The 23,598-nt window shown below is 40.9% G+C and overlaps 1 protein-coding gene across 3 annotated transcripts in view; it reads left to right on the top strand.

Annotated features, from left to right (window-relative positions):
* Positions 1 to 13,232, top strand: part of GABBR2 (gamma-aminobutyric acid type B receptor subunit 2) — a 489,241-nt gene extending 476,009 nt beyond the window's left edge. For all 3 annotated transcript variants that reach the window (XM_074824225.1, XM_074824235.1, XM_074824243.1), the window contains 2 exons: positions 3,539 to 3,656; positions 10,753 to 13,232. In XM_074824225.1, the coding sequence (XP_074680326.1) occupies positions 3,539 to 3,656; positions 10,753 to 10,918 (284 nt within the window). In that variant the 3' untranslated portion in view covers positions 10,919 to 13,232. The remainder of the gene's footprint in view (positions 1 to 3,538; positions 3,657 to 10,752) is intronic.
* The last annotated feature ends 10,366 nt before the right edge of the window (positions 13,233 to 23,598 follow it).

Genomic DNA, 23,598 nt, shown 5'->3' with positions numbered 1-23,598 from the left:
TAATGATGAAGATGTTCAATAAAGCTGCAGTGTACAAAAGTGAACAAAACAAACTTCTAGTTAAAGAAATACAGTTTCTAAAATCTTGGAAGAAATAGCAGCAGTGGCAGTAACCTGGTGTTTTCTGCAGTTGTTAAAATGCATGATGCGTTTAAGCCAGCCTAGGTAATTTTGACAGCACCAGGTCGTGGAGTGATTATACGTATGGTGGGTCTGAAGCGAGCATCACCCCTGGCAGAGGGAGAGGCGAGCAGCTGGGAGCAGTGACCTCCTCGCTGAGCCTCTCCGCAGCCAGCATCAGATGTGCTCTTGCAGCTCAGAGCTTTGTAATTGGAAGTTGTTTCTCTGCTGCAGGTAGGCAAAGGTCCTGAGCTAAAGCTGCCTGGCTCTCACTGACAACTGGGCAGCGGGTTTTGTTTTCTAATGAACCCATCAGTGAGTGCCGTGCAAGGCCCTTGAGATCTATTTGTCTTTTTGCCCGGTGGTTTCATGAATGGAAAGTGCTCAGGCATCACTTATCCAGACTTCTGAGTTCCAGTTTGAGGTCTACAAAGGTGAAAATTACTTAGAAAGTGCTTCTGGCTAATGTAAATTCAATTCTGAAGGTAGTTAGATCATCCCAGTGCAACTTATTCCGTAGCATCTGCAGTGGCAGACAGTACCCTGAGAATGAAGGGCATCTTTCAAGTGGCGTACTTAATGGACAGAGGAAGAAAAGATGGGGAAACACTAAAAGAAGTGCTACACTTTCCAGGGGAAACTGGGAATTCAAATGTTTACCGTTACCCTCAATTTATTTTCTTTCAGTTGTTTACGTATATAAAATCAGTTTCCTCCATCCTTAAGTTTTTTAAGTGCATATGGTAATAGTGTTTTTCCTTTAAGCTCCTGCTCCTGGAAGCATATGACTAAGTGAGAATCTTGCTCTTCATTATTTAAATGAAAGGTAAATGGAAAAAAAAAAAAAAAAGAAAAAAGAAAGGTATTCTAGTTTCCATAGCTGCAGAATACAAATCTAACAACTCCTCTCCCAAAAAGCTTAACAAATAAGAATTACCCAACTTTTTTGTATTTTGAAAGAAGCAAAGGAAAAAGAAAAAAATCTCATCATTGTGAGAGTTTTATGTGGATTTTCTCTGTATTTTATACATATACATTAAAAGTTGTGTATGGTAACCTCGTATACAGACATCTATGCAGTGTATTAAGGGAGAGTCATCTGCAAGAGTGGTAGAAAAGGGTCTATTAAGAATAACACACAGTGATATATGGGCAGTTGGTGTTGAGGGGTGAGTAGGCAGAGAATATATGATTTCTGCTCTACTTTAAACTAAATCCCCCACCTTTTTGACAAGGACCACCTCCTTCTCTCTCTCTCTCACAGCACAACTGAAAGCACAAGAAACCCCTTTAGGGGTGTACATCACAGATTAATATATGAAATCACATATTCCCAAAGCCCAACAGTTGCATATTCCAGTCATTTGATGAAGAATTGTATTTTCAGTGGCTTTGTAAAAGGTTAAATTGCTTATCTTGGCCCTAAAACAGTTAAGTAATAGACCTTTTCCATTCCCTAATTACAAGGATTACTCAAATTTTAACTTTGGTCTATATCATAAAGTCAGCAGTTTTCGTTGTCAGCTTAGATCAGCTCAGGACTGAACGTTGTTTTTAATCATGGAAGTAAAATGTGTTCTTTTCTATGTGTATGTTTATAGACATCACAAGGCTTTTATGCAAATGTCAAGCTCAATATACATAGAAATGCAATAAATGGAAAATAAAAACTGAACTCTTGTGACAGCAAATGCCACACCAGCAAAATTCAGGCTGGCCTGAGATGATAGACTTCATTGCTTATCTTAGCCACTGTCAGATTTGACTTTTTGCTGTCCTCCCTTCACATCTAAACGATCACTGAATCCTGTCATATCTTCCTTTTAAGCACTCTTCTTGCTACAACTGAATTCTTTAGTGCTCTTTTACTGACATTTTGTTGCCCCAACAGAAGCAGCTTCATGTGTTCTGGTCGCCTCCTTTCTCACCCAGACGCTTTTCTTCCACGCAACATAAGTGAAAGATCTTCTCTCCTGCTCTTCTGAGTTGTAGCGAACCCTGTGTCTGCACATTTCTGCATCGTCCCCTGTTCACTTCTCTCCAAGATGCTTGTTAGATTTTCCACAGCAGAAAGTGAATGCTGCAAAATAATGCCAGGGATGACCGTGCTGGGAGGGCAATTATATATGTTGGAATTTGCCATCAAAACATTCCTGTTTCTGCTTCCAGCTTCTTTCCTCACTCTTTATTTCTGCTGCTCATCAAGAACGTATATATTCCTAGCATGCTGGGACCTAAGCATTATTTGGGGCTTCTGAGCTTTAGTAGAACAGAAAAGCAGATTAAGCCTTCAATACACAGTGGGTTTTTCATGCTATTTTCATTTTCTCTTCACTATTTTCCTGCTTTTCCCCCTCATACCCATTTTTACATTCAAATCCTCCACTGTCCTTTTGAAGAATTTGCCTTCGAGTGCTCTTCCATGCTGCCTTAATGCCTGCAGCAATCACTGTTTCTCTGTGTGTGTGTGGCAAACAACTGCCGGTGATAGATTTGGAGCTGTTCTGTAATTATTTATGAAAACTGTGCACTGTCCTCATTACTCAGATGTTTTCCATCTGACTTTATTTGGCTTAACACAGCAGGAGACTTTGGAAAAGCAGGCATGAATAGAAAAGATCCCCGGCAAAGACAGTCTTCTTAAAATGGCTGTGTTCGTCTGTGTTTCTCAGGGGGACTGATGCCATGGGCTTCAGCACAGCTAGCCAGGGACTCCCGGGATACCCAGCAGAATCAAGTGAAGCTACCTATGGGGAAAATGATGATCTTCTATGTTATCACTATTCAGAAAAGAGAATGGCAGGCAAAAGTGTAGTGAAATCATTAGCTATCCTTCCTGCAGACAGCCTATGGACCAGTGCAACTGATATGAATTGTATTTCTGTGCTAAATGATGGCAGATAGTTAAATGACAGCACTTAATTGCTTATGTGATTGCAAGGGTACCAAGGTTTTATACATCAATAAGATTATAGTTTTTCTAGGAAAAGACTTAAATAATAGCTTTTTTTCATATGAAAAGGTAACAATTCTTGAGTGTGAGATAATATGATGGTGCAGTTACATTAATCTTTTTACACAGCCTATGACTAGGGGAGAGAGCATGATAGGACTACATAGAGGTGGGCAACAAGGTTTGGTTTGTGGGGTTTTTTTAAAGGTGGGGGGGGAGCAAAGGAAGGACAAAAGAGGTTTTGTCCCTTTTCTGTTTCTTCATGGTAGTTCCTATGAAGGAGCTCATCACTGAAAGCATAAGAGAATAGCAAAGACTCACAGTTAAACCTGAGACTGTATTGGAATATAGTCAGAAAGGGTTTTCTTTGTGGCATTGTGAATATCTGAGAAATTTTAAAATTAAATAATTTTAAAATGGTCACGTGGTCATAGTAAAATAAAACTGAATGTGTTGTTCATCCAGATGGTGAGAAAGCCATTTTGAAAAATCATCTTGATCAAAATCCACCAGCACAATGGGGGTCATCAGACCCTTCCAGAACAAGCAAAGATCCTATAGAAGATATCAACTCTCCAGAACAGTAAGTATACACTATTATATACTGGTACAGAAAGAGGCACCCCTTGCTCTCTCAGGTATGCATGTGCTGGGCACGCAAACTTTCTACTGTTTTAGCCATAAATTCTATCCTGGACACCAGATGCCTTGCTGATAAGATGTTAATTTAAACTATTACATTTCATCCAACCGCGTATTTGTCTTTCATGCATTTTTATGGAAAGACCTTCACTGTAAACCCTTTCAGCCAGTCACAGCTACAGAGAGAGCCTGAATTATAAACAAAAGAAGATGTAAAGCACCAGTGGGCAGCAATGTTGTACTGTGATGCCTTCCTGCACCAGCTCACCATCCCCACCAAATTTAGAGGGTATCAGGGGCACTAGGTCCTAAGTGCCCCCAAAGGCAAACTAACATACTTTTTTCTCGTCAGAAACATCTATAATGTGATGTCTAAAGTTTCTGTAGAGAGTTACAGGACAAGCTGTGCCCAACCACCAATGTATATTAAGGAGAGAAGAGGATGCACATATGTGCACGCACATGTTATGACTATTACCAAAAGTCCAAATCCTTCCGCACACCAGCCAGAGGAGTTCATGGTGTACATATCCGTTTTGTTCTCTTTCGATCTTAGGCTAGCTGAGAAATAAAAACAGTCTGAAGGCTTTTCAACGTTGCCATAGCAGCTGGACCTCAGTTTTGGCATAGCAAACCCTTCACCAAGTAGTTTCCCTTAGAAACAATACTGTGGCTACAAGGAGAGGAATGGCACAAAGCACTTGCTAGATTCATGGAGGAGGAGTCTTATGGTATCAGCTTTCCTCTCCAGGAACCTATACAATAAACGTACTACCCGCTACCAGCTCCGCAGGGCCTGACATGGGCCAGAGCTCAGGAAGCGCCGTGCTCGTTTGTCCCTGGATCAGCCATTTTCCCAGCCTAGTTATGTGGGCACCACTTCATCAGGAGCTGAGCTAATAGCTGTCAGACTCCTGTTTTGTACATGGGCAACCTAAAAGCTTATATAAAAACAGAATAAATTAAACAAATTACTAGACTGAGTCACATGTTACATCAGTGACAGCAACCCTGATTTCAGATAGCAGTTACTGCCTTGTACTACCTGCTGAAGGAAAACCTGCATTTCTAACTCTGTCCTTGCACTCAAAAAAAGCCCCCACCCAAATCTGCACAGGAGCTAATACACACATGCACACGTATGCACCAAAAAAAAACCCCAGTAGCTGAAATATCTGGTTATTTCACAAAAGCAGCGCTCTTGCTGAGAAAGCTCTCGTGACTTTATGGGTCAGCAGAGTGCTTTAATGCATAGCTGTTAGAGGTTTGTTGTTTTCCAGCACCATTTGTCAGAAATAATATAGTGTGAATGCAGCCTTATCGGCACGTGGCCCCCTTACATTAAGAGGGATGCTAAGAAAAACACACTCAGACAATCCAGTTGTCCCAATACAGATTTAATACAGAAAAAAAAAAAAAGAAAAACATTTGGTGATGACAGAACTTCCTCTCAGCTAGTGGTAACTGGTGAGAAGACTGAGATTTCCTAAAGGTCTTAAAGAGCGGGTCAGTACAAATCTGAACAGTCACTGACATTTATGGAAAGCAATTAATAAAGTCCTGCTAAATCGAAACAGTGTCATTCAGCACTTCCATAGCTGTGACTGTGCCAGGTCCAAGGGTCAGTGTCTGCCCTGAGGATGCGTTGGCAGTTTGGGTACCAGAGCCACACCACCCAGGCACAGTGGACCTGCCAGAGAGGGGGAAGTGTAGCCATCTTCAGGACTAAGGTTTTTTGATTCCCTCTCTTTGGCAAGAGATTGCCTCTTTACAAACTTTGTACTCTTTAAGAATATCCTTCTGCACACATGGGCTTTTTTTCAACTGGTCTGGCAGCACTTCTGGCCTTCCATGGTTATTAAATATATCATTTTTGTAAAAAAAAAAAAAAAAAAAAAAAAGGAGTTAAAGACAAGCTGTAGTTTGTACCTTCACTTTCTCATTTCATACAATAGCGCATCTGATAGAGAGGTAGTCACACAGTCTGCCGAACCTATTTCTTATTCAAGAACACAAATCTCGAGGATGTTAGTCTAAAAAAGATTTCCTCTTTGCCACAAACCTATGAAAGGAGGATGTTAAGATAGTAGTTTGCCTGCAGAAATGTTAACTTTTTAATGCCCATAGCAAAAAGAAGGATCCCAGCTTCCTCTTATTGACAGCACTCAGGAGAGCTGACATCTTCCAGCATGAAAGTTCTTTCAGAGTACAAAAAAAGAGTTTGATTTGGAGGTTTTTCCATTTTTTCTTACCACCACTGCTGTATTTGACTAACTGAAAGTGTGATCCCTTATTCTACAGTTGTGTCCAAAGTGAAGACACAGCAACACACACACACTTCAGGCTCAGTAGTGCAGGAAGTTGTTTCATGTTTGTTGATGGTGTGATGTTTATATCATCTCAATCAGAATGTGAAAACATTTGTTTCATGTTTGGCTCAGATTTAGAACCTTGCACCTAAGGAAAATGCAGTCTGTATGACTGTGAAGCAACCTTAGAGCGTGAATATAGATGATTCATTATTCCCTTTGTCTCCTACTCTCTCTCCATACATTATCCACAGGGCCATGTAAAATTTGCCATACTCAGTCAGACCATCAGACACAAGGAGCAAAAAGTGGGTGCTGGCTGTTTTCTCTCCTGTTCACATGCTACACAGTATAAATTAACCCTTCCTATACTAGGCAAAGCAGTACTGACAGGCTCAAGTCCTGCTCTTTGATATCCCATGGTGCTTATTAGCGTACTCCCTAGCACAGTTGTATCAGCTGCTCTCCCAGGCAATGCTCAGGGCACAATCTGGTATTCTGTAACCCTCTTTGGGGGGAGCTTAGCTGCATGGATGGAAGCTGCACCATGCCAGTCCATCTCAGGTCCAGAGAGCAGCCTGAACCAGTTTAGAATAGATATAATAGTTCATTTCCCAGTAGACTGGGGCATCTCTCATGCAGTCAACTCTTTCCTGCTGGGCAGTCCTGCTTATTTAACTAAAGACCGCATCAGTCAGCTTATCTGCACGATGGCCACACAAATACATTCAATGGGATATCGTACGTGACCCTTAAAGACATTATTCTGTGCACTTCCATTCCTGCATGTTGTCCCATCTCATCAGTGACCTACATTCAGTGAATTAGATTTTGGCACTGTTGAAATTTATACTGTTCTCATTTTAACAGCAACAATATGTAACAGTCCTCCAGACCTCTGAGTAAAGGTGATGATAGATTTCTGCAGGACCCCACTAAAACATGACATTTTGATAGACTATTTCCTATATGTGGTCATTTTTGTAATCTTTAAAACAGCTAATCGCTGTGTAACCCTTATAATAGAAACCACCTTGCTTTTTTTTCTTGAGCTAAAGCTCTGCTTTTAGCAGCATTTAAAAGACAGTCAAATACCCTGCTGGAGCCACAAATTCTCATCAAAAAAAAAAGTATTATTGTATTACAGCCATATGCCTCAGCATGAACATGCCTCTGTTATTCAGTTTCTTCACTGACAGTGGTTCATATTAGGCTATGATCCTACTCAAATCTACCATTAAAATAAGGTAGATTTAGAATGGTTAGTTTTCTTGCTAGTACAACATTTTGCTTTATTGTAGTCTTTTAGAACTTCTCCAGCATCTCAGCAGTTACTAAAAATCAACATTAATGAGCTGAAGAATTGACTTAAATGATCCCTGAATGCTTAGTTTACACACTCCCACAGATCTTCAGATATCTGATTGTAGCAGTGGTTGTTTCAGTCCCCCCACTTACCAATGGATCTCATCAGTGGTTTTCTATAGCAGAACCAAGATATTTTTCAAATGCCTCTGCCCCCTTTGTAACACCGTGCATTCCCATGTTCATTGACGTTGGAAGTCAAGCTTTTATTTGATTTTATTTATCCCTAATAAATGGTATTTCTGTACAGAGCTGAGGATATATGCCATATTCTAACACAGTAACCTGATGAGTGACTGTTCTGTGTGTGGCACCACCTTTCCTTTCTATCTCCTTCAGCGGTTGTCTGATTATATGATTCTAAACCCACTAATAATAACCATTCCTTCCCTGACATGCTTGACCATATATATGCTTTTACATATCTATATTGTATGGACAACTTGAAACAAATTCATAGAATCATAGAATGGTTTGGGTTGGAAGGGACCTTTAAAGGTCATCCAGTCCAACCTCCTGCAGTGAGCAGGGACACCTTCAGCCAGGTCAGGTTTCTCAGAGCCCAGTCCAACTTGACCTTGAATGTTTCCAGTGATCTACCACCTCTATGGGCAACCCATTCTAGTTTTCACCACCCTCATCATAAATAATTTCTTCCTTATATCTAGCCTAAATCTACCCTCTTTTAGTTTAAAACTATTACCCCTTCTCCTATCACTACAGGCCCTACTTATAAGCACCCTTAAGTATTGAAAGGTCACAATAAGGTCTCCCTGGAGCCTTCTCTTCTCCAGGCTGAATCCCAACTCTCAGCCTTTCTTCATAGCAGAGATGTTCCATCCCTATGATTGTGTTTGTGGTCCTCCTCTGAACTTGCTCCAACAGGTCCATGTCTTTTCTGTGCTGAGGGCCCCAGAGCTGAACACAGCACTGCAGGTGGGGTCTCACCAGAGCAAAACAGAGGGGCAGAATCACCTCCCTTGACCTGCTGGCCATGCTTCTTTTGATGCAGCCCAGGATGTGGTTGGCCTTCTGGGCTGCAAGTGCACATTGCTGGCTCATGTCCAGCTTTTCATCCACCAGTACCCCCAAGCCCTTCTTGGCAGGGCTGCTCTCAATTGCTTCATCCCCCAGCCTGTGTTGATACCAGGGGTTGCCCCAAAAGTATTGGCAAATTGTGGCAGGGGTGTAGGAAGGGAAAAGCCACTGATCTTGGAGGGAAAAAAAAACCTACAAAGAGCGAGACAAAGTACAAGATTTACTTTTGCTTAAGAAGAAAATAGCAGTTTTGTTTGGATTTTGTTACTTGTTTTGTTTTGTTTTGTTTTTCCCCCTAAGAGTTTTGCCTAAAGTCTTAATTGTGTGCAGGTCTCCAGGCTACAGTCCTCTGCCCCAATTCCAGGAACCAAGTTTTCAAGTGAAAGTAATCTTTAAGTACAGCTAAAGCAAAATTTGCCACCCACTGCAGCCACTGTTGGCATAGCCAAATAAACATGCTTTGTCCATGGTATGGCTAACACTTAAATAGGTGAAAAAAAATCCCATTCACTTGATTATGCAACTGGATTCTCTTGGAATAGCTTTAAAAAGCTCTTTAATGAGAAGTCTGTAACAGGCGAACAAAGTAGGCATTTCCACCGGTGGGAAAATAAGCGCAGGCAATTCTGTTTTTGACCCTGCAACGAGAGAGAGAATGACAATCTGCAGTGTCAGGCTCATAAGGATTCAGCACATGGAAGCAGCAAGCCATGCCACCTCTGCACTCCTTGGGAACGAGGCATGATTTCATTGATAGCACCAGAAAGAGTTGGGCACAGTAGCAAAATAACAATGAATGGATTTTGTTTAGTCCCAGGAGTGCTCTGCCAGCACTACACTGATCAACACTGTGGATTAATACTGTATCAAACTTTGAAAGGGCGTTTGCGGGGGAAAAAATGAGAAAGAGTTTCCTGTCTAGGCAGACTACAACTATTTCCACTACATCTCTGTATAAACAAGCCTTAGTTTTTAGTGAAGAAACTAAAGAGGAGCAGCATTACATTTCTTTCTGTTTGAATTTGAAAGCTATACTGCTTGGTCCCCAAGCAGTGCAATGGATGTCTTGGTACTGCCTCTGCTTCCTAAAGCAAAGCAAAAAAGAAATGAAATGTTTGAATCAGAAAGGCTGTCCAAAGGCAAGCTTTCAAACATACACTTCTTATAAAGGCCTGTCTATACATAGTCATTATATCAGCTAACAGGGAAATATAAATTTAAACCTCTATTGTACTGATAACAATGCTTTGTATGGGCATTTTTCTTCTGCAATCAAAAAGTCAGTCTTCAGTTCAGCTCTGTCACTGTGACACCTGTCTTCTCTTTAAAAAGTCCCTCTGTGTTTCAGAAGTGAATGCCTCCAAATGCAGAAGCAATCCTGGTATGATAACATCTTAATCACTGAAAACCTCAACTGGATTTTGATTTTGTGTATGGTGCCAGTGTATCGACAGCATGAGGGTAGCAGAGCCCATGTCCCATGGCACCGTCCACTCCACAGAGAGGGGTTAGTTGGGCTATCTGTGAGCAGAGTTTAGTGTCCCTTTGAAAAAAACAAACACACAAACCAAAACAAAGCCTCACAAGTTATGATTTTGTCAGTCTGCTTGGAAAATTGGATACAGGAAGCTGGGTTCCTAAATACTGAATTTTGATGTAGGTGGTAGGTTAGACTGCTTTTAGTGTGTCAACTCTTCAGTCCCACAGCACTGACTGTGGGAACTCAACAGCATTCAGCACCTCAAAAGCACAGACCTAAACCGCAAGGAGGAACTACTTGGAAGAAGTGTCAGTCCAAATTCCCTCCCTCCCTCCACGAACCTGTGTTCACCTTAGCTGGAGTTGCAAAAATAACGTTCTTAATTCCAACAACCTTGTGCTAAGTGATGCATGGCTTAAAACTCAGGCTGTGACCTCGCGCATGTCTATGCATTTAGCTGGGGTTCTGCATGCAATAGATCACTTTGCAAGGGGCAGGGGGTTGCTAAGCCATATGCCCTCATTGCACACTTAACTTTTTTCCGATATCAGCAGTCTAACAATTACTCTGAAAGTGCCTGGGAGTTTCAGATGGTTGTGGGATGCTGAGAACACACCCTTAGATTCCTTTGTCATATCTAGCCTGTCAGAAAAATTCCCCAAGGGGAAATAACACCATAGTGGCATAACTCAACAGCAGCAAGTGTAATGCTCTTGGCATTAACCCTTTCTATCACAGTGGGAGGCACAGAAAATATCCTTGCAGCAACCTGCAAACATATCAAGCATATAAGGTATTACATTTTCCTCTTGGCTAATGCTCCTCTCTCTCTGTGTCTCTCACAGCATACAGCGTCGGCTGTCTTTGCAGCTGCCCATTCTTCACCATGCCTACTTGCCATCCATAGGAGGAGTTGACGCTAGCTGTGCCAGTCCGTGCGTAAGCCCTAGTGCCAGTCCTCGGCACAGACACGTGCCACCCTCCTTCCGAGTAATGGTTTCAGGGCTGTAGGAAAGGGAGGTCAGTGCTTCCTGAACTGCTTTTAAGTACTCAATGACTGGACTAAACATCTGACCTAGAACTCTGCTACAAGCATATAACATTGGCTCTTACCGCAGAGGAACTACCGCTGAGGCCATCATCACAGGAGTGCCCGTGTAACTCGTGTGGGAAGGCAAAGGAGAAGGACACAAGGAATTTGATCTGTAGCCTTATTCATGGAGTTTTTATTTCTTCACGTAGAAGTCACCGAAAAACGTTTCTTCCCAAATTTCAACTAGCAACAAGGAGGCTGGGAAATACGGATCTTGCAAAAAAGACACTCAGAAAAAAAAAACAAACAACCACTCAAATGTCACTGAGCTTTATGTGGCTGCTGAGAACATGCAATTCTATACTGTATCCATGTAAGGAAAATACAATGGTTGAGCTATACCATATTTATTGAAATAGATACACTCATTTTTACAAGAGTTGTGTTAAATTGCTGGAAACATTCTGCACTGGTTAGTCTTGCTTGTTTTCATTTCAGGAATGGTGTTCGACAGGAAAGGAGGGTTATGAGAAATGATTCCTCGGGTGTCATTGAGACTGCAGTGCTGTGAGCAGGGTCACCTCTGACTTGCAGCTGTACGTGAAACCCAAGCAGAGGCTGAAGCTCCAGCTCCGAGCTGTCACCAGCTGGAGAGCTGCTGGTTGAAGCGGAGCACTTCAACCCTTCTCCAGGGATGATGGTACTGACTGCTGACCATCTGCAGCTTCATTTTAGCAAAGTTTCTGCACCTATTTCAGAATAAACACCACCAACCATAATGTACTAAACAGTCTGGAAAAGTCCTAGGGCTGATAATTCAACAAGCTGAGGACAAATGGGTAGTAAAGTCTTAATGTCACGGGACGGATTGTTTTTCATAGTTTGTTTGAATTATGTCACACATAATTACAATAAAATTAATTTAGTGGACTTGGGGGGAGGGCTTAGGGCACAGCACTTTGCTGCTGCAGGCAAAGCCTGCAGAGCACATAGATGTGAATATACACTATGTTTGCTTTGTACCTGCGTGTGTGACAGTTGTAGCGGATAATAGAGAGGACAAATCAAATTTACCAATAGAATACTTTATCTGAATCCTAAAAGGACTGTGAAAAAAACAGCGGTTTTTATACTTTAGCTCCATTCCCTGAACTGAAGTAATTAGGGGGAACGATAGTGGCATACCATCTGGACCAGCTCTGGAGCCAAACTCTCAGGCACAGGTGAGACACACATGCAGCTTCTTTTTCCAAGGGACTGGAAATGTGGCATCTCACTGCCAGGGCTGTTTGCTAAGAGTAGGGGAAAAAAACCCACATGAAGCACCCACTGGGCTCTCAGTTTTCTTTGACCAACGCCTGTGCACCTCAGACCAAACCTTTGGAATGACGTTTCTACAAAGGTTTATAAATCAACAATGACTGAAGCACAGCTGAAGAGGTTCATTAGCTGAGGGACTTGACCACAGCTTTGATGAGCTAGCATAAATCTCCATTAAAAATAAAACACACCTCATAGTGGCCAAAACCAACATGAATATGTATCTGAATCTTACAATCAGGAGCATCACAAAATATTTCACTTGGCACATACAGTAAGAGAGGTTATGGAAATATCTGTAGCTTTTAGAACAAAAACATGTAAGTATAAACACAGATAAAATAGAATTCATTACTCTGTTTAAGCACTAAACACTGACGTTGTCACTCAATGTGTGTTGACAGTATTCTCTTGCTTTATTAATATCATCAGGGCCTGGTTTATTTTAAAAGGAATGTTAATTTTTAAAAAGAGAACATTACAATATTGTATATAATGTATACACAAAGATCTCTGTAGAAATATTATTCCAACTTAGCAGGAAAAAAAAAATCAGAAGTATCGGACCATTGGAGGTGAGTGTGTGTGTGTGTCTGTAACTTCGTGAATACTGACTGTGTGACGTTTATTAGGTTTAAACCATGCAGTACATTCTTTGTCTCAATGATACTGTAGTTTCTCCCATAACATTTTTTTTTACTTTACTGCAGATAACAAGACCAACCAAGTGAATATAGCTATTTAATGTTTCTGTTCTTTTATACTGCAGCAAAAATGTACTGTAAATTTATGAAGAGGCTGTGCCCCAATGGCATTTTCCAATGATGTTAGTGCACAAATGCTTTAAACTAGACTGGAACTGCCAGAATAAAATGTAAATGAAGAATTTCTTGTATAACCTTATACTGCATGAGATCAATTTTTAATAAATTGTTGCAAATCTGTTTTTATGAATAAAATATATAAAACCTAGCTTTTTGGACTCAGTGCCCTCTTCCCCCACAGCAAAAGCTTTTTTAATGTGTATGTACATGTGTATATATATATATAAACATACGTATATATAAAAGCCTCCCTGGAGAAGAAAGAATCCTATTAGACCACCACTTTGTAATAAAAAGTCAAAATACACATTCTAGTTAAAGGGTTCACATCTAGAGAAAATAGATGAGCTTCTGCCCTGAAATACAATTACTGCAGTATTCATGAGTGAAGTCTAAGCCCTTTTTCAAATGGGAAAATAATTAAACATATACTGAACATTTACATCCAAACCACACTTAATACATGCACTATTCTCTCTTGCACCACAATGAGTATAAATTCAAAAGAAAAAGAAAGATTTTACTATTTCACATTGATTATTGACGTTGAGCCAATCTTCTAGCTCTATAGTAAAATCCCTGGTTCAACAAATGAGAAGTTTCTGAGAATGATCACCAATTGTTTCGTGAAGGCAAACACTAAATCCCTCCATCCAGTTTCACGCATGTGGTGGGTTTTGTGTCCTAAACCAGTTTCTTCTGCACAGCAGAACAGGAGGAGGGTGGGAATGTAGTGCAACAAGACAGCTAGAGGAAAGAGCATTTTCAGTTGTTTGCTTTTCAATGGGAGCATCCTCACGCCAGCACAAAATGACAAAAAACCCAAAATGAGGGAATTCAGAGCCACCACAAATGTGTTTTCTGTAGATTTCTGATGCAGCTTAGGAGTCCCGCCGAACACATGCAAAAGAGAAAATACCAGCGAGGAGTGAACAGCATGGATCGTGGATCTCAATGCAGAATACCAGATGGTAGGAGAAACTCAAAACAGATACATCAAAGCTCATTCAAGAAAGGAAAAAAAAAAAAAAAAGTCTAGAACACTTTATTTTGAAATGTATATTCAACCAGAAATTGTGGGAGAATGCAAACAACTTAGAGTTGCTCAAGAGTAATAGGAAACCAGAACAAAGTAAAACAGTGCTTTAAGAGGTAAAGAGAAAAATAGGGGGATGTCAGGGGAGCAAGTTTACTTGAACTGTTGAGTTTCCACAGTCACAGCCAATACACTTCCTATAAAAAATCATAAAACTGCTACTGAATTCATGGAAGATTACTAATGTTGTAGCACTTCTTTCAAATAATTAATAAAATCAAGGATGGTAAGGGAAGAGCAAGAGATGCACTTTTACAGTTTTCCCTTTCTTTTAAAAGATATAACACCTTTTCTTAAAGGTTTATAATCAAATCTTTTATGGTCTTTTCAGAACTTGTTTGTTCATTACAAATCCCTGTACGGTGTGCCTGTTCTCCCCACAACTGGATTAGTGATTCTGTCCCTTTGTGCTCAGGCTTGCTTAGTTACTGGACACCAGCCCAGTAAGACCTGTCCCAGCACTTCCACAGCACCCTATGGATATCAGCAGGCCATTCAGCAAACTGACCCTCCCTGTTGCTGACTTGTTTAATAGGGATTTTCTTCTCACTGAGAAGACTGGCAGGTTTATTACAGTGGCTTAAACATCATGATTTGTATCTGAGTTCGGTCCTCAGTTACTGACAGCCTCTTCCATCTCTTGAGATGGTGAATAGTACTTACGGCCATTACTTTAATATGCATGAATACTATTCACAAGTGCACTTTCAAGAGCCCTCTGCCTCTTGAGCCGATCCGGATTCTGCCAGTGAACTACTGTGCTTATCACTACTAACTAAATGACATTGCAGAGGAGCAATAGAGGGTCTAGGGCTGCACTGGAAGAGGTGGGGAGGAGATGGCTGGAGCCTGGGTTGGGCTGCTGGCAAGGGCAACCCTGGGGAGCAGTACCATCCCGTCAGTGCTGCCACAGACCTCTCTCTTACCTGCAGATACTCTGAGCCACCAGCTTTGCAAACTGCAGCTGGTTTAAACCCCCTCCCCTGGTGATGACTTGCTGAAGTGGGCCAAATGAAAGGAAAGAGTGAAGGGCAGGAGGAGAAAGGAGGGAGAGGCATCTCCAATCATTGTGCATGTCCTTCACAACCCCCAAGAAAGTGACTGATGATGATGCCATCAGAGCCAAGCATTGCACAAGCATTTAAACAAATTACTGAACTTTAGAGGCTAAATTCAGTATAGGTCAAATAGATCTGAGGACAGGAGCAGGAGGTGGGAGTGCCAGCTGTAGGTACCAGCAGCAAGCAGCCTCTGGGCTGGCTCACTAGCAGAAGCATAGCAGAAAGGAGCTCAGATGACCTTGAGCTTCAGGAGAAAGGACAGACAATTTTATGAGTCGGTAAACACATGCTTTGACTAGAACCAAGGATTTTTATCTCCTGACAAGAGGTTATGCAGCAGGAGCCCTGTACCCACACACATTGGGTGCAACTTAAGCTGAGAAAAGTATCAACTACATTTACAACCTACAGCTGTAACCACTTCAGGGACCACATCACCCACCTACCTACTACTGCAGGCAGCAGTGTGGGATGCCTGCTTGAGCAGGGGAGCTGCCACTGGTAGCAAACCACCCCACAGACGTGAAGTCATCCATTCTGGCAAGTCAGTTTGACTGGACAATAGTGTGTGTGATGCAGAGAGCGCTGGCAGGACACTGAGCAAGCACAAGCAGCCCAGCATTAATGGTCTGGAAAACACCATGAGGGCCAAGGCAGAGACGTCCATGCTACCTTCTGCCTTGGGAATTTGTCAAGCGTCTGAAAGCAAAACCCATTCGAAGGACATACACACACAAGCCATCCCCAGCTCAGAATTAATTCTCCGTGGCCCTGGCCTACTCTGCCACACAGGGCAAAACCTTGAGCATGCACAGCTGAACATCCCCTGTTTGTCCAGGTCTAAGGAAAAAGCAAAATGAAGCAGAAATGAAAAACTGGAAAAGAGCCATCAGGAAATACATGCATAGCTTTGTACTCATAACTGCTCTGCTGCACTTTCACCCAAGTGGCTCTTACTCTGCCCCATCTAAGGGTAGTCCAGTATTTCCAAACACCAGGGACACCTCCCACCAAACAGAGGGACAGAGACATCTGCTCTACAGGAGGGAGGAACCTCACATCCTCACCAAATAAGCTAGCTGACATAATAATTTGTCCACATTATTAAGTACGCTATCAACTGGTAATACAAGCCAGCACAAGCCTTGTAAGAAGAAAGTGTGCCTCTCCAGCATATGAATATCTCTCTTTGGGAAACCTTGAGTTTCTATTACTTCCAACACATCTGTACAATACAGCACCAGCACAGCTTTTGCTATCCCAGAGAACAAAACTGTTCCTTTCACCTGAGAAACCCTTCACTTTAACCCCTACTAGAGGTGTGTCTGAAGAAGAGCGCCACAGACAAAACAGCAGAGATGAAAGTCATCTCTTGAGCAGCAGGAGATAACTCTGAGGGATGCAGCAGTGCTAAGACCATGTCTGAGGGTGCTCTGAGGGGCACCTGCAGATGTAGGTGCCACTAAAAGACCTGCTAAGAAAAACAAATTGTTGAGCATAGAACAGCTTCTCCTCAAGAAAGATAAAAGGAAACAAAGTCTTAGTTGCTCATCTTAAAGGCAGTCACATTTCCAAAAACATTGACTCTCCCCATGATGAATGGTGGGTGGAGGGACACTAACAATAGCAGGGGTGTCAAGGACAGTAACTTCACACTAGGACTGCAGAGGGAGGGTGGTGAGATAAAGGTTAAAGGCTTTAGGTTAACATTCCATAAGCTCCACAACTCATCCTGGCTCTCAACACTAGAACAAAATCCTCTTCGGTTTGCCTTGGCTCATACTTTGGTCACTGTAAGACACTATTTGAACCAAGTAACAGAGATAATGGGAGAAAAGGGGAAAAATATCAAAACAACCAACACACACATACAAGAAGATGGTTTGAGAGTCATAAAGATGCAAATGAACAAGGGACTCAGCTACAATCGCTCCTGAGGAAGACACATCAATGTCAGCATCAGATACAAAGCACCCCTAGCAAAAGATAGTCACTGTCATCCCACAAAGCTAGCTGTACAAATGAAGTTGTTAAAATTGTCAGAACTGAAGCCAACACTATCACTAACTGCCTCGGTGTTGCTAGTAACTAAAATGGGAGCAACTGTCCTCCAAATTTTGACCTCAGCTTCTACTAGGCTCAAAGTTTGAAATTCAATTCAATACTTCAATAACCTAGACTCTTTCCAGGCTTTTGTTATTCCTGGAGGGCTGCAGGACCGTGAAGTTTGCAAAATACTAACCCTTATGAAAATTTTACGGAAACTGGTTCTTACACACACAGAAGCATGTTTTTTAACTGGACTGCCTTAGTCAGGGTGTGGAGAGAGGGCATATTTCACTATTCATCCTATGTATACAAATTTTACTGTTTTCAGAGGCATCCACAGAATTTCCCTTTGAGATTATAGACTCTCCAACTTCAAGCTGAAAGTACAGCTGAAAATCTGTCATACGGCTGTTGTAATAAGGAATAGTTCTCTAATAAGCACCCCTGTTCTTTGAGGACCTTTCAGTCTTCACCCTTCCCACCAGCTAATATTCTGTATTTACTGCTTTGTTTTAGTTTTAAAACCCATGAATTTATTTACCTAAGAATTAACTGACATTTGAACTTAAATAAGCAATTTATGATGAGAGTGAAGCTCAGCAAAGTGGAAAAAACGCATGAGTTGTTCCAGCATAATCCATGCAAACAAATAAGAACAGTAATTGCTACAGTTCAAAACTTTCAGAGGTATTTCACTGGGACAAATGAAAATAATTTCAAAATAAAATCAAGTAAATGTATCCCACGTTTAATTGATCATTGAGTTAGATGACAAAATCAGCTCTCAGTTATCCTTGAGCAGCTGATTCAGGTTGCCAGAACCTGGACTCAAACCTGACTGCTCCACCCGCTGGGGTCTGTTTGTTCACTGCTTATTAAAACTGCCCTCATCTCTGCAAAAACTGGCTTGTAAGTTTTTGAAGGTGAATGAATTAACTGTGAAATTCAGAATAGCACATGCGAATTCTCCACAGACATTTTCTTGCTCTGTGTTAGCCTGCCACTCCTCCCATCCCATTATGCTCTTTACAATACTGCCATCTGATATAAAACTACTCCTATTAGGCACAAGCAACATTGTAATGAGGGTGGAAAGACATATAAAGACATTCATTTAATTGGTCTGTGGCACTGCATTTCAGTATTAGGAAGTATTCAGTATTAAGTGAACTGACGAATCCAAAGGCATCTCCCCCTATTGAACACTAGGTTATTTGCTTTATCACAGGATGGGAACAGTCGCATCAGACATCCATCAATTCCTCTCAACAGAAGTTTTCTTTGCGTTTTATTCTAATCTGATCCCAGGGCAGCAAGATTCACTACTCCTCTCTGCTTCCAGACTTTAACAAACTCTCCTGGCTGAGTCTTTTTAAATACACCAAGAAGATGAAACCTCTCCTTCATCCTCCTGCACCTGCTGGACTGCTACTGCACCCTGTGTGCTCGCAGGCAGGCAGAGCAACTGGAATGCTCAGCAGCTGGACGGACCCTCTCCAAACAACGTTTCCCTGCAATACAACATGCAGAAAAGCTGTACTGTTGCACGCCTCTCCTTTTCTTTTATTTTTTTTTTTTTTTTCCCTTTTCAGCTTCTCTACCAGCTTAAGTCCACGTGCCACTTCCATTGTTCTTTGTGTAGTTGTTACCAATGCTGGAACACCTGATAACTTCATATCCTTCTGAAAAGGCTGTCAGTCCTCACTTGAGAAATCATTAGTAGCAAACACTCACTTCAGGAGTCCCAAATGTGACAAAAATAGTTTCAAGAATTTAAAAGTGCCTATTTTAATATAGCCTCCTTTTAAATAAGCTATCTATTTTTTCCCAGTGTACGTCAGCAATCATCAACCACTCGTTGTCTTCTACAAAGTGTGCACCCAGCTCAGTTTCAGACCTCGCAGGCATGCTTGCATTATTTTTTCATGCCCCTTATTTCCTGCCTTTTTTTTTATGGCCATGTTGCTGATTTATTGTTTGTTTGTTTTCAAGCAAGACAGAAACAAAATGAACTTTCCCATATGGAGAACACCAACCACAGAGCACTCACGTCTGTGCTGTACAAATGCTCAAGTATAAACTGCTTCTCCTCATCCAGCATGCAGAGTGCGTATCCCAGGCTGCGCGGGTAGAAGCTCAGAGCTTCAGACAGATAAAAGATAATAAAATGAGCTTGGGCCTCATTAACTTACGCTGTTGATGTGAATATTAACATAGATTAAAATCCAAGCTCCAAAAAGAAAACGCATTCCCAGCCCTCGTCACAGGCAAACTGCAAGCAATAATAAATTCCTTGAATTAATTTAGTTCATCACATTCTAAAGCTACAGTAAGACACTCTACATAAAGGCCTTCTCCACATGGTTTTGAATGTTTTGTAGCCAAATGCAATTTCAAGAATTAAATCTCTGGTTATGCACTTTGCTTATGGCTTTGATGAATACCCTGCTGCTCTGGCTGCATATACAGAAAGAGTCTAGGAAGGCACTTTTCTTTCTTTCAGGACGTAGTTCAGCTTGGTATGCATAAAAACATTTATGAACATATCAGAATTTAGACAACCTTGCTCAAATTAATTTAATGGGGTATATTCAAAATGATGAAAAGATGTTTCTCATTAATTTCTCTCTCTTTCACAATAATGCTTTCGTTTTACTGATATTCAGTTCTTTTACTCTGTTCTAAATAGATGTTATATTACCTTCATTATAATTACATTACTAGCACTACACTAGTGATGCAAATAAGGACTCTTCAACTTATTTTTCTCCTTTTCTATTCCTATAGGGGAACAGTGTTTACAGTATACTGTTTGCACTTATGTAAGAAAAACTGAGGTGGAGTGAAGAAAGGAAGTTCTTTTTTTTTTTTTTACTTACACTACAAATTTCGTGTTTATCATGGAAGTTCAAAAATGTGTTTAACACCACAACAAAGGGAAAGATATTTATGGAGATCATTAGTTCCTTCAAAAGTCCATTCCAGTCTTGAACTGGCCCTTTGGAAAGCATCACCCTCTCCCTGAGGTAGGAAGTTCATTACATCAGCGATCCTCATCCCAAAGCTTTAGGCCATCTTTTAGCTTTGTTAATCCCAGTCACCAGCTTATTATTTAAAAAGTACTTTCCTCAGACTCCACTGTCTCACCTGACTCCCATCATGAGATTCCTCCACTACACCACATGGGACTGCTCTCTTCATTCTTGCCATAGCTGGCATGGTGAGATGTTGAAATTGGTTTTACCCTCAGACTCCCCATGCTGAATGGACAGACACTCTTGGCTAGGGGTATTCTATTCATTATGGAACGAAGCTGCACCATGTAAACTGTGGTGGTCTAAGACAGGTGTCTGTTGCTGCATCTGTGACAGGGAAATTTCCTATCGGTGGCTTGTATGTCCCAGTAAGATAGCATTATCCCACAAGAAGGGTAGAGTAACCTATCATATGCTTTTCAGGGATACGTTTACTTATTTGGCAAAGATTTATTTGGATGTTTGTGATACATCAATCAACACACTGCTTTGTGCACTGTAGTTTTCTTTACATTTAATACACAGATCACTGGCTTAGCATACAATGGATGCCTCTTTGCTGATGACAGTCCTCTATCATGTATACCTTCTTTCTGGCACTGTTCCCAATGCAATCGCTGTGGGCAGAGCTGTAGTTCCCCAAAGACAGACCTTTCTGCATAAAAACATCCCACAATCTGCTAACTTGCTTTTGCACCTGTCAGGCAGTCATTTAGCTACCCATAAATTACATTATTTCTTCTTGCCCTACCTAACATCCTCCTCGTTTTTTTCCAGTCCTGTTTGTGAGAGCTTTTGGCTTCAAACCCCAAGAAGTTTCCTTTGCATTTCTGACTATTCACTTTCATTTCTTTGGGTCTCTTTGGTGGCCAAAACTGCTCCTCACAACTGTCAAGCTTATCTGGCTGCCTAATAGTTTGCTAGAATACTGACCGAGCCCTTCTTTTACAGGTGAATTGGCATGAATCCCAAGAACAAAGCCTCTGTCAAAGATATAAACCAGATCGGTGTTGCTATTGCAGTGGTAGGCTAAGTTACTCGCATTTACTGTGTGATGACTGCTATCAGGACTTACTGAATTGCGTTTTGGGCAGCTCTGAGCTCAGTTTGGCTATGGCTGCAGAATCACTATAGGGTTAGGAACAACCACTTAACTTGTTCTTTTCTTTAGCCTGAAGCTGACTGCAATGGTGAAGTTTAACCGTATACAGTAAAGGTCTAAGAAAACACAGTGATCGTTTTGTAACTAGCTTGTCAACAAGAAACAGTGGCCAAACATACTGTTTAGGAAGATAGAAGGATAAACCCCTTAAGCCAACCCAGGATGGGAGGAAGGGACCCCACTTCCACCACTGAACTCCTCCTGGTGAAGAAGCTAGGTGACCAACAGCTCACCTTGAACCCCTTCTTCTAAAGGAAATCTGGCATTGTTGACCTTTAGAGCCCAGAAGGGCACAGGAAAGGTGTGCACAAAAGCCCACAAAAATTTCATGGGATCTAATGCAACAAAGAAAAAGCAAAATTTCTTTCATCTCACGTCATTCAAATGCCTGAAAAAAATATGTGCCTGCTGCTCTTCTCCCATCCCCCAGCATTAGCACCAGAGAGTGAGAGAGGAGGGACTTCACTAGCTCATGTGAGATGCAAGGTATTTTCTGTACAAACAAGTCTATATCCTCAGAGTTATATAAACTGAATGATTCAGTGCTCCCTGAAATTGTCATAAAAAAGGCTGACAACAACTAGAAGTACTTTCCCGTTTCTGCCTCAGCACTCACCATTATTTCTAGTATTTATGCTGCTGTAAATTCATTTTAGGTTTACTCTACTGAAACAAGTTCATCTTGTCTATGAGGGAGAGCAGACCATTGCCTTATTATGATAATTTTTTAATCAACACTCTAAACACGGGCAAGTATCCAGAAACCAAAATTAAAAGAAGATAACTAGGGAATAAATGAAGAAGTAAGAAGAATGCTTTCCCCTTCTTTCTCCTTGGGAGAAAATGTTTTTACACTATTTTTTTTATATCAACCTGAACAACATCTCAAAAACAGTAAAAAAAAAAAAAAACTACAAAAAAAGAAGGTAACAGTGAGTTTTCCACCACTTGCTTACCCCTCCTCCCCAAGTTGTTATGCTGGTCAAACCAGTGACTGGGCAGAAAACATAACTTGCAGAGGGAGAAGACGATTCAATATTGAACCATGGTTATTTCATATGGTTTCCCAGATGGAAAAACATAAAACAGGGTGAGGGTTTACTGCAAAACAAAACAGAGTCTGGAGAAGGGGGAAAACATATGTATGGATGCATATATTAAAAGCAGTTTTAGAAAATCAGTTAGTCTTCCAGAAAATGATAAGGAAATATAGAGTAAGTTTCCACATTTTTCCAACCAGAGCTTTACATCAGAAACAGTTGTCTGGACGTATTAACAAGTTGTGTATGTACAAGCACATTGATTTTGTATTTCAGAATTAAACCTCCTTGCTGCCAAGTTCAGAACATTGAAGTCCTATGTGCAGAGTTAATATAAGCCATATTAATTAGCTGATAAAAAATACTACATAAATATTATTTTGATTTATCATGTAAAGAATTTTTGACAGGATGTTCTGGGCTCATACATTTTTTATAAAATGTTGCTATTTTTGTAAAGCAAAAATGTGGGGTGAACAACACCAGCAAGTAGCTACAATTTCCTGTATTGCTACTATGCAGCATGCCAAGATTTATAGCTAACTTTGTCAATAGCTTTCATTGTCCTGCCTTTATACATTTTCCTTACTCTGTTGTTGTCAGTTTTTTAATCATTAACTTCAAATTGACATCCTTGGGCCAATTCATTTTTAATTTAGGAGTGTGAAACAAAAATAGCTTCATGAGTCAAGAATTAAACAAATGAGCAACGAGCATATAGCAAAACCCAAGCCCTTTTAGCTGCTCTTTGAATATACTATGATTTATAACAGTGAGGTTATGTGGTGAAGATTAGAGTACAAAGCTTACTAAATAATAAATACAGTGTTTCCATGTAATTTTGCTGGCAATAACCCTGAGTAATTTTAATTAGCTTCATCTCCTCTTAACTGCAAGGACAGCTGTGGATGTGCAGCTTTCCTACAAAAGTAGAGTTCTGCAAGTTCTCTTATCTAGATTTAAATTTTTGCTATCAAAACTCATCTTTGCAACTGATTTACCAGAACAGAGTCTGGATTTGAGTCATTTCTGTTAGATTATGAACTTAAAGAATCATCCCCACAATGACAG

This window comes from Strix aluco, chromosome 1, assembly GCF_031877795.1.
Source record: "Strix aluco isolate bStrAlu1 chromosome 1, bStrAlu1.hap1, whole genome shotgun sequence".
Lineage (NCBI taxonomy): Eukaryota > Metazoa > Chordata > Aves > Strigiformes > Strigidae > Strix > Strix aluco.
This window is presented reverse-complemented; position numbering and strand designations above follow the sequence as displayed.